This window comes from Typopeltis vanoorti, chromosome 13, assembly GCF_054136105.1.
Source record: "Typopeltis vanoorti isolate ZY-2024b chromosome 13, IOZ_Tvanoo_1.0, whole genome shotgun sequence".
Taxonomy (NCBI): Eukaryota; Metazoa; Arthropoda; class Arachnida; order Uropygi; family Thelyphonidae; genus Typopeltis; species Typopeltis vanoorti.
This window is the reverse complement of record NC_143561.1, coordinates 116682024-116694643: the sequence shown is the minus strand read 5'-3', so window position 1 is coordinate 116694643 and position 12620 is coordinate 116682024. Positions and strand designations below refer to the sequence as shown.

Below are 12620 nucleotides of genomic sequence, written 5' to 3'. Positions count from 1 at the left end.
ATATAAATGATTAATTTTTATTCTTATATTAAAATATATGCATGTTTATTCTAGTATTTTCTTTGTGAATTTTAGCTGAATGGATTGGTTTACATGTATCTGCTCTCCAATCAAAAGGCTGTTGGTTTTCGAATCTCGCCATGGGATGGATGTTTATGATCCTCTGTGAATATACTAGTGGTGTTGGTTGGCGGTAGATGGCATTGCCGTAGATGATGATTATAGTTGGTGAATTGAGTGGTTGAGACAGAGCAGGTGCCCTCACTCAATGAGTCCTTGGGATTATTACAAAACACCTGGAGGTGTCATGTAATAATAATAAGATATCACAAAACTGGTAAATATATATCTGATATACAGAGGACATCAAAAAAATATAAAAACACACTTTAACAGATGTCATCTATGGATTTTTTTCGAAGTTGGATTGAATTACGGTAGTAATGTGTAGTATGATGTTCTCTCAAAAGATGTCATTACTCACATGAATACTAGCATCAACATGTGACCAGTAGGACAATCAACACCATAGCCGAGGAAGCAGGACTTGTTGCTGTGTGAGGTCTCCCAGATCTTCCCTTGTGCACATAGTACCATAGGTCTCAAACTTATCACATATATGTACAGTTGTCAGGCTTGTTCGAGGTTGTGTTGCAAACTCATGCCTCCATTGTCATTGAACTTCAACATTCCCTCATTTGAAATACCACTTTAAAATGGTCTTGCATTCCTCAAATGACAATCATGCCTCAGCCATTTTGTTTAACTGCCTACCAGTCACGTGCTGATACTGCTATTCATGTGGTAATGACATTTTTTCAGAGAACGCCATACTACTACTTTGCTAACGTAATTTGATCCAACTTCGAAAAAAGTCCATTGGTGACATTGTTCATGTGCATATATATTTTTTGATGGACTCTATATATATACATATATACTAGGGTGGTCTGAAAAGTTCTCGGTCTAACAATGAAAAAACGAATTTATAATTTCGAAATTATTTTTATATTTCAACATAATCTCCCTTAAGACATGCATTTATTCCAGCGATGCCCCAGTACCATTATCCTGTCCCTGTAGTGGTTCTCAGTAAGATCTGCAAAATACCCTCTACAGCTGCAACGACCTCTTGATTCAAAGAAAAACACTGATCAGCGATGAAGAGTTTTAGTTTTGCGAAGAGATAGAAGTCAGAGGGAACCAAATCTATAGAATAGGGTGGATGTTCCAACAATTCATAGTGCAGATCCCTTAATTTTCCCATTATCAAAACACCTTTGTGGACAGGTGCATTGTCCTGATGAAAGATGATTTTTTTTTCTTATGAACCAGGTCTTTTCTCCCGAATTTTTTCGTCTAGTCCGGTTAAAAGATAGGAATAATATTCCCTGGTTATTGTTTTACCCTTTTCAAGATAATTAATAAACAAAATGCCTTTAGCATCCCAAAACACCAATGCCATGACCTTTCCTGCTGATGGAACAACTTTGTCTTCTTTAGTGCTGAACAGCTGGCTTCTTTCCACTATTTTGACTGCTGTTTGGATTCTGGTGTGTAAGGGTGAATCCAAGTCTCATCCATAGTAATAAATCGATACACAAAATCATTTTTGTTCTTGTTAAATTTGCACTTGTATGAAAATTTAGATTTTCATACAAGTTCGTTTTTGATCTGCCGTGAGCAAGCATGGCACCCATCTTGCGCAAAGCTTTTTCATTTTCTATTCTTCATGCAAAATATATCCTACACATTCTTTTGAAATGCCTCTAGTCTCAGCAGTTTCAAGTACTTTGACTCACCAGTTATCCAGTACCATATCGTGCACTTGATCAATGATTTCTGGTGTTGTTACACTTTTTGGACGTCCTTCACATGGATCAACTTCAAGGCTGGTATGGCCACATTTAAACTCGGCAGTCGATTTGTTAATTGTCGAAAACAAAGGACAAGAGTGCCCATAAACTTTTATGAACTTCGAATGAATTTCTTTTGGCGTTAAACCTCTTACAAAGAATTTTATAACTGCACGATACTCAATTTTATCCATTTCAAGTGATACAGACAATACTTTTGCTTCAGACAGCTGTATAAAACAAAGTAGGTCGAGGCTGAGTACTTTTCAGACTTCCCTCGTATATATCGTCTTGAAAGTCGCTTGACTCGAGATCAAGACTGTATGGGAGATGATGGAATTGTTCCCAGCCGAAGGTGGCGAGAAGTTGTGTTAACCGGCTGTGTGTGGGCTGGCTTTATCATTAATCAAAACAGTGCTCCTGATAAGCATGCCATGTTGTTTATTCTTGATCGCAATTTCTTAAAGGTTTACTAGTACATAGTCACGTTGATTGTGGAACCTTGACCCAAGAAGTCTACCAGCAAAATTCCTTGTCTGTCCCAAAACACAGTGCACATGATTTTCCGAGTGGAAATCATTGTATTCAATTTCGTCCTGACTGGTGATTAGGTGTGCCTCCACTACATGTACTGTTGTTTGGATTCAGGGATTGCATGCAACACCCAAGTCTCGTCCCCGGTGACAAGTCTGCTCAGGAAAGCATTGCCATCCTCTTAGTAGCTTGTCAAGAATTCCAATGCACTGCAAAGCCGATTCACTTTGTGTCGTTCTGTAAGCAACTTCAATTCCAGCGTGCACACAATTTCATGGAGACATGAATGTGAAACTTCTGGAAATTGCAGTGAGAGTGACGTCATAGTGAATACTCTTCTTTCAAATCTTCTCTTCAACTGAACACACCAAATCGTCAGTCACTAAAGATGGTCACCCGCTCTGTTCATCATCGTGCACACCTGTACTTCCTTCATAAAAAGTCTTACCTATTTTCCTATCATTTCGTATCATCGTATCATCATGTTGGCAACCATAAACCTCAATAATTTGCCGATGAATTTCATCTGCTTTAATGTTCCTCACATTAAATCGAATCATGGGCGATTTGATTTTCTTAGACATTATAAACACATACCAAGAAGCATACGCACTGCTAGAATGTCTGAAAATGGCACCAATGCTTTGCAAACGAATTAACAAACTCAGCACACATGTGCATCATTGCAGTTGCAGCGCTGCAGTGAAAATATTTAAAAACAAAATTTACTTTCTGGATGTTGCTCATATATACTGTATATACCAAGATTAAAAAAAAAAAAAAAAAAAAAATTACAGAGATTAAACAGACCTCACTTCTATGGGAGTAAGGAATGTTATAGTACACTGACAGATTCGAGACCCTTCGACACTTCTGCGCATGTCAACAGGAGGAGAATCCATTCCGATAATAGGGTAATCAGTCCGTATTGTGGGATGAGTTGTTTATTATTACACGTCAGAAAATTAACTTCTCTTTTATGATCATTGTAGTTAACTATGTTGCTTCTATAACAGTTGGAAATTTTTACCTATAAAGCATGTGATTTCGCATGTTGGCAACCAATTCATATGTCCTTCATTTCTTTCTCCCCTTCAGCATGAATCGACTATTCTTGGCAAGACGCCAAGCAGAGACCTACAAACTGTGGGCGAACTATATCATTCAGTCTAAGGGGGGGAAAATAAATAATATATATATATATATATTTTTTTTTCCCTTTAGACTGAATGATATCATGGCATCTTTTACAATAATCTGTTACATATGAACTAGACCTCTGCAGCTTTAAATTTGAATTAAGAAAAAAAAATCCCTTTGTAATCATTTTATGCATTAGAATTCACCTTGATAAATGTGTTTATCAGATATTTATAGTGTTCCTCTTTTTATAATGCCATTTATTATCTAATTCCTTTCTCCCTTAGAAGTGAGGTCTGTTTAATCTCTGTAATTTTTTTTTTTTTTTAAATCTTGGTAGAATAATCTGTTGTCACGATGAATTATATTCATGAGATGGGTAATAAGTTAGGGTCTGTTTTAAGTTTATTAAGTAGAATTTGAATATTTATATGTGTGTTGGTCTTGTAATTTTGTAAATAAAATAATAATATAATATTAAAATTTGTTACAATTTAGTTTGATATGATGAGAATTAAGTCTTCCAGCTTTGGATCCAGTAGTGTAGATATTATATAGAAAACTACAATGAAGAGTTTTAAAACAAAAAGACATAATAATAAATCTTTTACCTGGTTAGTTATAAGTAATATTAATTTTATTACTTTTTCAGTATGATATACGGCAAAAAGCTCTGAAGCTAACAGCTAACAGCATATATGGATGTCTTGGTTTTGCTAATTCCCGGTTTTATGCAAAACCACTGGCAGAACTTATTACTAGAAGAGGAAGGGAGGTATAGTAAATAACTTTTTTTTTTTGTTATCTATCCAGTGCAGGTCTCATACTGCATTGTTAATGTTATTAATGTTTACTTGGTGTTTTTAAACTCTGTCATATCTGTTGACACTATAATCTGTAATTTCTCCTACTGAGGAAAACATTTATTTTACAGATATTAATCAAGACCAAAGATCTGTTTCAAAAGGTATGTTGTTCTTAAATTAAATTTCATTGGATTTTTACAAGGTACATGAAGTGCTACCACAGGTACCATTCAAACTTTTAATTTTTAACTTTAATTCTGAGTAATATCTATGCTCCTGTTCAACAAAATTTTAATATGTGTATGTAATTTCACAGCACTCATTTAATATAATATTTTTATATGCTATGTTCATTAAAATGTCCTTCCCCTCTTAAAAGTATATGATTTTTTAGCTGAATATAGCAAATATTCCCAGAAAAAAAAAAAAGTGAAAATAAAATTGACAACAAAAAAGAAATTTATGTTTATTAAATCTGGTGCTGTGTGTGCCAAGTGTTGTTTACAAATTAGCTAGTAATCTTTATGCCATCATCTTTATCAAAGTCAAAGAATATCACTCTTGTGTGCAATGACAGAAATGAAGATGGTTCTGCTCATGGTAGAGTAGCTATCTTCAAGCATAGTCATGCTCCTTCCATCATGTCCAGCTTAATATTGCTCTGGAAGCCGTTATGATTCACCTGTCTGTGTGGCTTCTTATCACACTATGCTCAATATATTTACCAGTGGTTTATGAATTAAATGAACCAGAACTTGATAATCTCATTATGCAATTGCCTCAGCCCATACTCCCAATGGGTGACTTTAATGGCATAACAATGTCCAATCCTCACCTTCTCGTGGTGCACCCTGTTGGATATCTACTTTGATACTGAACAAACGAGGATGGGCTGGCAATTTGGGATTTAGCCGACCAAATTGTATTCTTATTGGTTAAACCAAAATAAAAAATGATGGTACAACATGACAAAATTTCATGCCGGCTGGGGCGTCGCCCGTTAAACAAGGCCCCCATTGTTTTCGCCAGGGAACCAGGGCGAACAGCGAAAAGTCAGCTACTGGAACAAATCTGAAAACAAACCCCAACTCAACATCACCAGAGTTAAAGGTCGGTGCTATCAACGTAAGAAGCCTGAATGGCAAAGAAATGGAGCTAACCGAGGAATTAGATAAGTACCAGATCGACATAATAGGGGTGACTGAAACAAAAAAGACCAAAACTGGTGAGATCTTTCTGAGCAATAAATACAAAATGTTATATTCAGGCAATGACAATCAAGTAAAAGAAGGAGTAGCCATAGTATTCAACACAAAATACGAGGCTAATCTTCTTGAATGGCAGTCAGTCTCAAGTAGAGTCATGTGGGCAAATATGAGAACGGGGAACTGGACAATGAGACTTATTTGTGCCTATGGTCCCACAGAAGGTTCTACTAAGGTAGAAGTGGAGGAATTTTTTGACACTTTAGAAAAAGCAACTGACACAATGAAAAAGGAAAAGTTGGTCCTTATTGGGGATCTAAATAGCAGAGTAGGAAATGATTGTGAGACATACAAAAATATTTTGGGAAAATTTGGAGGAAACAGCAAAGCTAATAATAATGGCAAATATCTATTGGATTTCTGCTCAGGACATGGACTGGTTATTACTAACACCATGTTCCAACATAAAAATGTGCACAAATTCACATGGAGAGAAGAGGCTAGGAATAAGAAAAGTCTCATTAACTATGTCATTGTTGATAGTGATGTTTTCTCCCTGGTGCAGGACACCAGAGTGTACAGAGGATTTGAAATTGGAAGTGATCACTGTTTAGTCTTGAGCAGGATAAAATTGAATTTCATATTGAAAAGAATAACATGTAAGAAAGGTTTAAAGCAAATAAAAGTTGAGCAGCTCTCAGATGTGAACTGTAGACTAAAATACAGAAAGATTATTGAAAAGAAAATGAATGAGTTTGAGAACAGGAATCAAACCTTGGAGATTCAATGGCAAACTCTGAAGAAAACATTGATTGATTCTGCCAGAGAGGCATGTGGTGAGGTTGTGTGCAAGGATAAAAAAATCAGAACTCCCTGGTGGACACAGGAAGTTAAAGAGGCAGTGAAGGAAAAGAAGAAAGCATATCAAAAGTTCCTGGCAAATAAGTCAGCTTTTACTCTTACAGAATACAGAGACAAATGCAAGAATGCTGAACACTGTGTAAAACTAGCTAAACAAAAGTCATGGGAGGACTTTGGCAAGAATATAGAAAATAAATATCAAGAAGGTGGCAAAATATTCTGGAGGTTGTTGAAGAAGCTTAGGAATGGAGGAAAGAGTGCTGTAAAAGGAGTAAGAGATGATATAGGTGACATGAAAATGGGAGAAAAAGATATCCTTGAAGTATGGAATAATTACTTTGAAAAACTGCTAAATGAAACAAGCAGAGTGATGACAGCACAGTGGTAAAAAAACTCTGACCAGGAATGCAGTCAGGAATAGATATTCATACCTGAAGTAGAAAAAGCCATCAAAGGCTTGAAATGTGGAAAGGCAGCTGGAGTCGATGATTTTAGACCAGAAATTCTCAAGTATGGAGGTATAAAAGTTTTACAGTGGCTACACTGCATGGTTCAGAGGACCTTTACTGAAGGACGAATTCCAGATGATTGGAGTAGAGCTCTCATAATACTCATATATAAAAAGGGAAATAAAACTGATTTTGAGAATTATAGAGGTATTTCTCTACTGAGTGTTCCTGGCAAGATCTATGCAAGTATACTTGAGAAATGGTTGAGAAGAATTGTGGAAGAAAAGCTTGGTGAAGAACAAGCTGGATTCAGGCCAAATAGAGGCTGTCAGGATCAGATCTTCACTTTACAACAAATAGTCGAGAAAGCATAGGAATATAACAAAGATCTGTATTTAAGTTTTGTCGATTTGGAAAAGGCATATGACAAGATGCCAAGAGAGAAGCTATTCAATACGCTACAGCTATATGGTGTCAATGGGGCATTATATCAAGCAATACTTAGTCTTTATTTGAGTTGTAAGTCAGCAGTTAGAATTGAAGGAAGTACAGAAAGATGGTTTAATGTTAAATCTGGTGTGAGACAAGGATGTACATTATCCCCTCTGTTATTCATTATCTATATGGATCACATTATGAAGGAAAGTGGTATTAAACCTGATATCAAAATTGGAGAAGTTAATGTCAGCTCTTTGCTTTATGCAGATGATGTTATACTTCTAAATAAATCCGCTACAAGTCTGCAAGATTCTCTGACTAAATTGAATAGCTGTTGTAATAGATATGGTATGAAGGTCAGCACTAAAAAGACAAAGACAATGAAAATAGGCAGAATCATTGAAAATATCAACTGTGTTGTGAATGGAGAACCTGTGGAACAAGTAAAACATTTCAGCTACTTAGGCATGATTTTTACTGAAGACGGTAAATTAAATATAGAAATAGACAACAGAATCAGCAAAGCTGGTATAGTCGGAAGTCAATTGAATAAATTCATATGGAATAAGAGAGAAATTAGTCAGAACACTAAATTAGCTGTATACCAGACAGTGTTCAAACCAGTTTTAACTTATGGATCTGAGAGCTGGGTCAGAAGTAAAACACTTGACCAAAGACTACAGACCGCAGATATGAGAGTCCTGAGAAAGATTAGAGGCGTGAACAGATGGCATCAATGGCAATATCATATTAAAAATGAGGATATTAGGAAAGAACTTGACATTGTCAGCATCCAGGAATGCGTTAGCAGAGCTAATCTCAGATGGTATGGTCACTTAAACAGAATGGGCAAAGAAAGATTAGCAAAACAAGTGTTGTCTGACAGGTTGGCAGGAAAACGACCCAGAGGAAGACCAAGATATAGGTGGATTGATACGGTACAAAGTGCCTTAGAGGATAGAAATATAAGATCTGATAATGTTGGAATCTTGACAAGTAACAGACTGATTTGGAGGAAAATTGTAGATAGGAAGTTAGTAATGATATAATTTTTTCATGTAGTATTGTCATATCCTGTACACCCCTTGAGGGTACATGGCAGGAATTTGATGATGATTATGACGATGATGATGATGATATCTTCTTCATTATTCCTACTGACACTTATTCTGCAATCAATCTTACAATCTACCCCCATGCCATATTTCCACTGCTCACATGGGATGTCAATGAAAACATATACAGAAGCAATCATTTTCCTGTTATCAGCACTATGTTTCACAGAAACCATGGCCTCCTACACAGATGCCCATGTGGAATATGGACTAGGCTGAATGGAATACTTTTTCACATCTTACAAAATTTAATATTGAAGCAGTTAGCCAAACACTTTTTAATGAAGTAGTGAAGTATGTCACAGATTGTATTTTCCATGCAATCACTGCAGGAATTCCAAAAACATCATTCCGATTTCCACTCTATCCAAAGCCTTGGTGAAACCCAAAGTACCAAGGAGCCAAAAAATATCAAGATAGAGCATGGGATATATTTCATAGCCATCCTACCACAACAAACTTAATAGACTTTAAACATGCTCAGGCTAAAACATGTTATGTGAGACACTGGAATCGCAAACAATCCTCGATTAAATTTACATCAATCAAACAGTGCAAAAATTGTATGGGATAAAATCTTGAAGATGAAAGATGGAGAACACACTGTTTGTGTACCTTGGAACATAATGGATGTATTGTTACTGAACCCAAAGGTATTGCAGACACTTTGGGAGAAAACTTTGCCACTATCTTAGCAATGGTTTCCTGTCCTCTTGAATTTTTACTTTTGAAAGAACATCAAGGAGGAACAGTGGCTAAGCTTTTGAGTAAGCAGTTGAATTTATGTCAGTGATTTCACAAATTATTGTCACTCCTGCAATATGGGGGTCATTGAAAGACAACTTCAACAAACAGTTGACTGTGTCTCTTCCTAGGTTCAGGTTATCTGCAAAAAAATTATCTGTGTACACTTCTGCTGGAAATGCACTCTCCACCCTGATCTTGATTGATCAGGGTGGAGAGTGGACAAGCTGTTATCCCTGTAGTTCTTGAGGCCAAGTTTTCAGGACTCATCTTTGACAGAAAACTTTCTTTGCACACATTTGTCATCTTTGTGATAGGTGCAAAACAGTATTGAATACTTTTTGGTCGTCAACCATGGTTCCATGAAAGCAGTGGAACAATCAGGTGCTGCCTGCACTGTGGAGTTTTTATGGAATGGACCCTTGCTACTATCAAGATGACAAGCTGCAGATGTTATGGAATGGTATGAAGAGATGGGTATTAAACGCCTGCCCTGGTCTGCACAGTCCTGACCTCAACCCCATCATAATGTGAATACACCTGTCGGACAATTGAGGTCCAGAGCAGCACGTCCTCGATCTGTCACTGAACTCATTATTCCTTTGATTTTGGAATGGAGACAAATTCCACCTGATGTCTGCTGCACATTGGTGGAAAGCCTCCCTCAAAGGGTGCAGGAGGTGATGAAAGTCAAAAGTGGACATACCCGATATTAGGGATCGCCTACTGGTATCAATTGTAAATTGCCAAAGTGTCTGGACAATTATTGGTAGTTGGTGTGTGTGTGTAACTATAAACTGTTCATGTAACATCCAAGTTTCAAAGTTTTATTTTTAATGCACATGAAATGAAATTTTTCTCTCGAAAAAAAATAAAATAATTATAATATGTTTGGGTTTAAGTCCATAATTTAAGTTTAGGTCCAAATATAACAAGACTTTCTTGCATACTAAATAAAATATATTCTAAAAGGAAGATTAAGTAATTATAAATGCTCAGGTTTAGGTCCAAGTTTAAAAAATATTAATGACACATAAAATGAAATAAATCTTGTTATGCAGATAGAACAGAAATGTATCTCAAACTCTTCAGGTAGAGTAGAATCTGACTGTTGTCTCAGAATTCTTGAAATAATGCAACCACAATTTTTTATTTTAGCAACTTTTATTTGGCCATTTTACACAGATTTTCATTGCTTTGCTTTCTCACATTTTTCTCTGTTTTCATTCTGATACCTGCTGACTGACTTACTAGGAACTTTTGCTACACATCTTCTTTTCCATTACTGCTTCTTTAACTTTGTGAGTCCACCATGGAAACCTATTTTTTTTATCCTTGCTTAACACACACTTCTCTGGCTGAATCAGCGAATAACATTTTCTCTGAGAATCTGCCACCAAGGTTTTTTTCTTGTTTTTAGACTTTCATTTATATATTTCAGTTTTCATTGCATTTTTATGGAGACAACTACTGTGTTTGAATAAAAACTTTAGTTGAATATTACTAAAATTTACAATTCGACGTTTCGACCTTTATGTCAAGGTCATCTTCTGGAGCGTATAAATATACACAAGAAACAAGCTATACTACAATCAGACTGGTTTGTTAAAGACACTGACCAACCGCTACCACAATTGTTGGCCTGACCTCTGGTGAAAAAATAAAAAAATAAATATAAATAAAAAATTATACATCAATGCCAGAGTCCTATTATTTGTGTTGTCTACTATATACATATATTAACATCATTCCAGCCAGTTTTAGTGGAATGGTTTCTAATACTAGCGGATTGGCTAGAGTCCTGACTTATGTTGAATCTTTAATATTAGGTTGGCTGAATGTGTGCCATCCAGATCCTTGGAATTTTCTTTCGTACTATGTTTTTTGTGCGGTGTAAGGTGTTAAGTGCGTGGTCTGAGAGGCCTGCTTCACCATAATGGTTATATTTAATGTGTCTAATGTGTTCTTTCTTGCGTATAGCGATTGTCCGTCCTGTTTCACCAATGTATGGTAAGTTACAGGTGCAGCGGATGCAATATACTCCAGGATGTGCTAATGGGAGGAGATGATCCTTAGAGGAGCTGAATATGGTTTAGTGGGTGGTTTAAAGGTGGCATTGAGGCTTTAATGTTGTAGGATTCTGTTGATTTTTTCTGATAACCCTTTAATGTATGGGATGGCTATGGTTTTACTGTAATCTAGATTCGTTTTTGTTGTGGTTTTATAGAGTATTTTATTGACAATATTTTTGTTATAGCCATTATTTATGAATGTGTCACTAATGATTTTTAGTTCTTGTTTCAGGGCTTGCTGGTTAGAGCCAATAGTTGTGGCTCTGTTTTTTTAAGGCATTTGTCGCACGGGTGACAAATGTGTTTAGCATTTGTCGCCCGTGCGGCCAGATCGCGAACACGTCGTCAACGTATCTGAGCCAGATTGTCAGTCGAAGCATGGCGGAATCAAGAGCCCTTTGCTCAAAGGTTTCCATGTAGAAGTTCGCGATTGGGGAGGATAATGGTGAGCCCATGGCTGTACCTTCCTTTTGTAGGTAGAATTTGTTTTGCCACACGAAGTAACCGGACTTTAGTACGTGGGCAAAGAGGGCCGTAATGTCGGGCGGAAATTTATTCTGTAGTAGGAGAATTGTGTCATTGATGGGGACATTAGTGAAAAGGGCAGAAACATCAGAACTGACTAATAAGTCGTCTTTGTCGAGTGTTATGTTTTTGATTTTATTTATAAAGTGTTGTGTGTTTTTTATGTAGGAGGGGGAATGACCTACCAACTCCTTGAGTGTTGCCGCTAAGCCAAGAAATTAGCAAATTTAAAGAATCCTGCGAAATCCTGATAAACCACCCAAATATCAATAACAAAGATGGTATGAAAATTCCAAGGATCTGGATGGCACACATTCAGCCAACCTAATATTAAAGATTCAACATAAGTCAGGACTCTAGCCAATCCGCTAGTATTAGAAACCATTCCACTCCAACTGGCTGGAATGATGTTAATATATGTATATAGTAGACAACACAAATAATAGGACTCTAGCGTTGATGTATAATTTTTTATTTATATATATATATATATATATTTTTTTTTTTTTTTTTTTTTTTTTTTTCACCAGAGGTCAGGCCAACAATTGTGGTAGCGGTTGGTCAGTATCTTTAACGAACCAGTCTGATTGTAGTATAGCTGGTTTCTTGTGTATATTTATACGCTCCAGAAGATGACCTTGACATAAAGGTCGAAACATCAAATTACATTTTAGTAATATTAAACTAAAGTTTTTATTCAAACATGGTAGTTGTCTCCATAATTTCCAAAAATGCATTCAGATCACCGTGCAAGTCTAAAAGAAAGGATTCAGTTTTCATTCACTTTTGAAAGTTTCTTTAATTCGACTGTTTTTAAAATTTGTCCAGTTTTATTTTCAATATGAAATTAATTTTTCTCCTACTCAAAACTCAAT

The 12620-nt window shown here is 36.1% G+C and overlaps 1 protein-coding gene across 4 annotated transcripts in view; it reads left to right on the top strand.

Annotated features, from left to right (window-relative positions):
* PolA1 (DNA polymerase alpha catalytic subunit) overlaps window positions 1-12620 on the top strand; it is a 561406-nt gene that overhangs the window by 401436 nt on the left and 147350 nt on the right. For all 4 annotated transcript variants that reach the window (XM_090402430.1, XM_090402431.1, XM_090402428.1 and 1 more), the window contains 2 exons: window positions 4183-4305; window positions 4465-4497. In XM_090402430.1, coding sequence (XP_090258556.1) covers window positions 4183-4305; window positions 4465-4497 — 156 coding nt within the window. The remainder of the gene's footprint in view (window positions 1-4182; window positions 4306-4464; window positions 4498-12620) is intronic.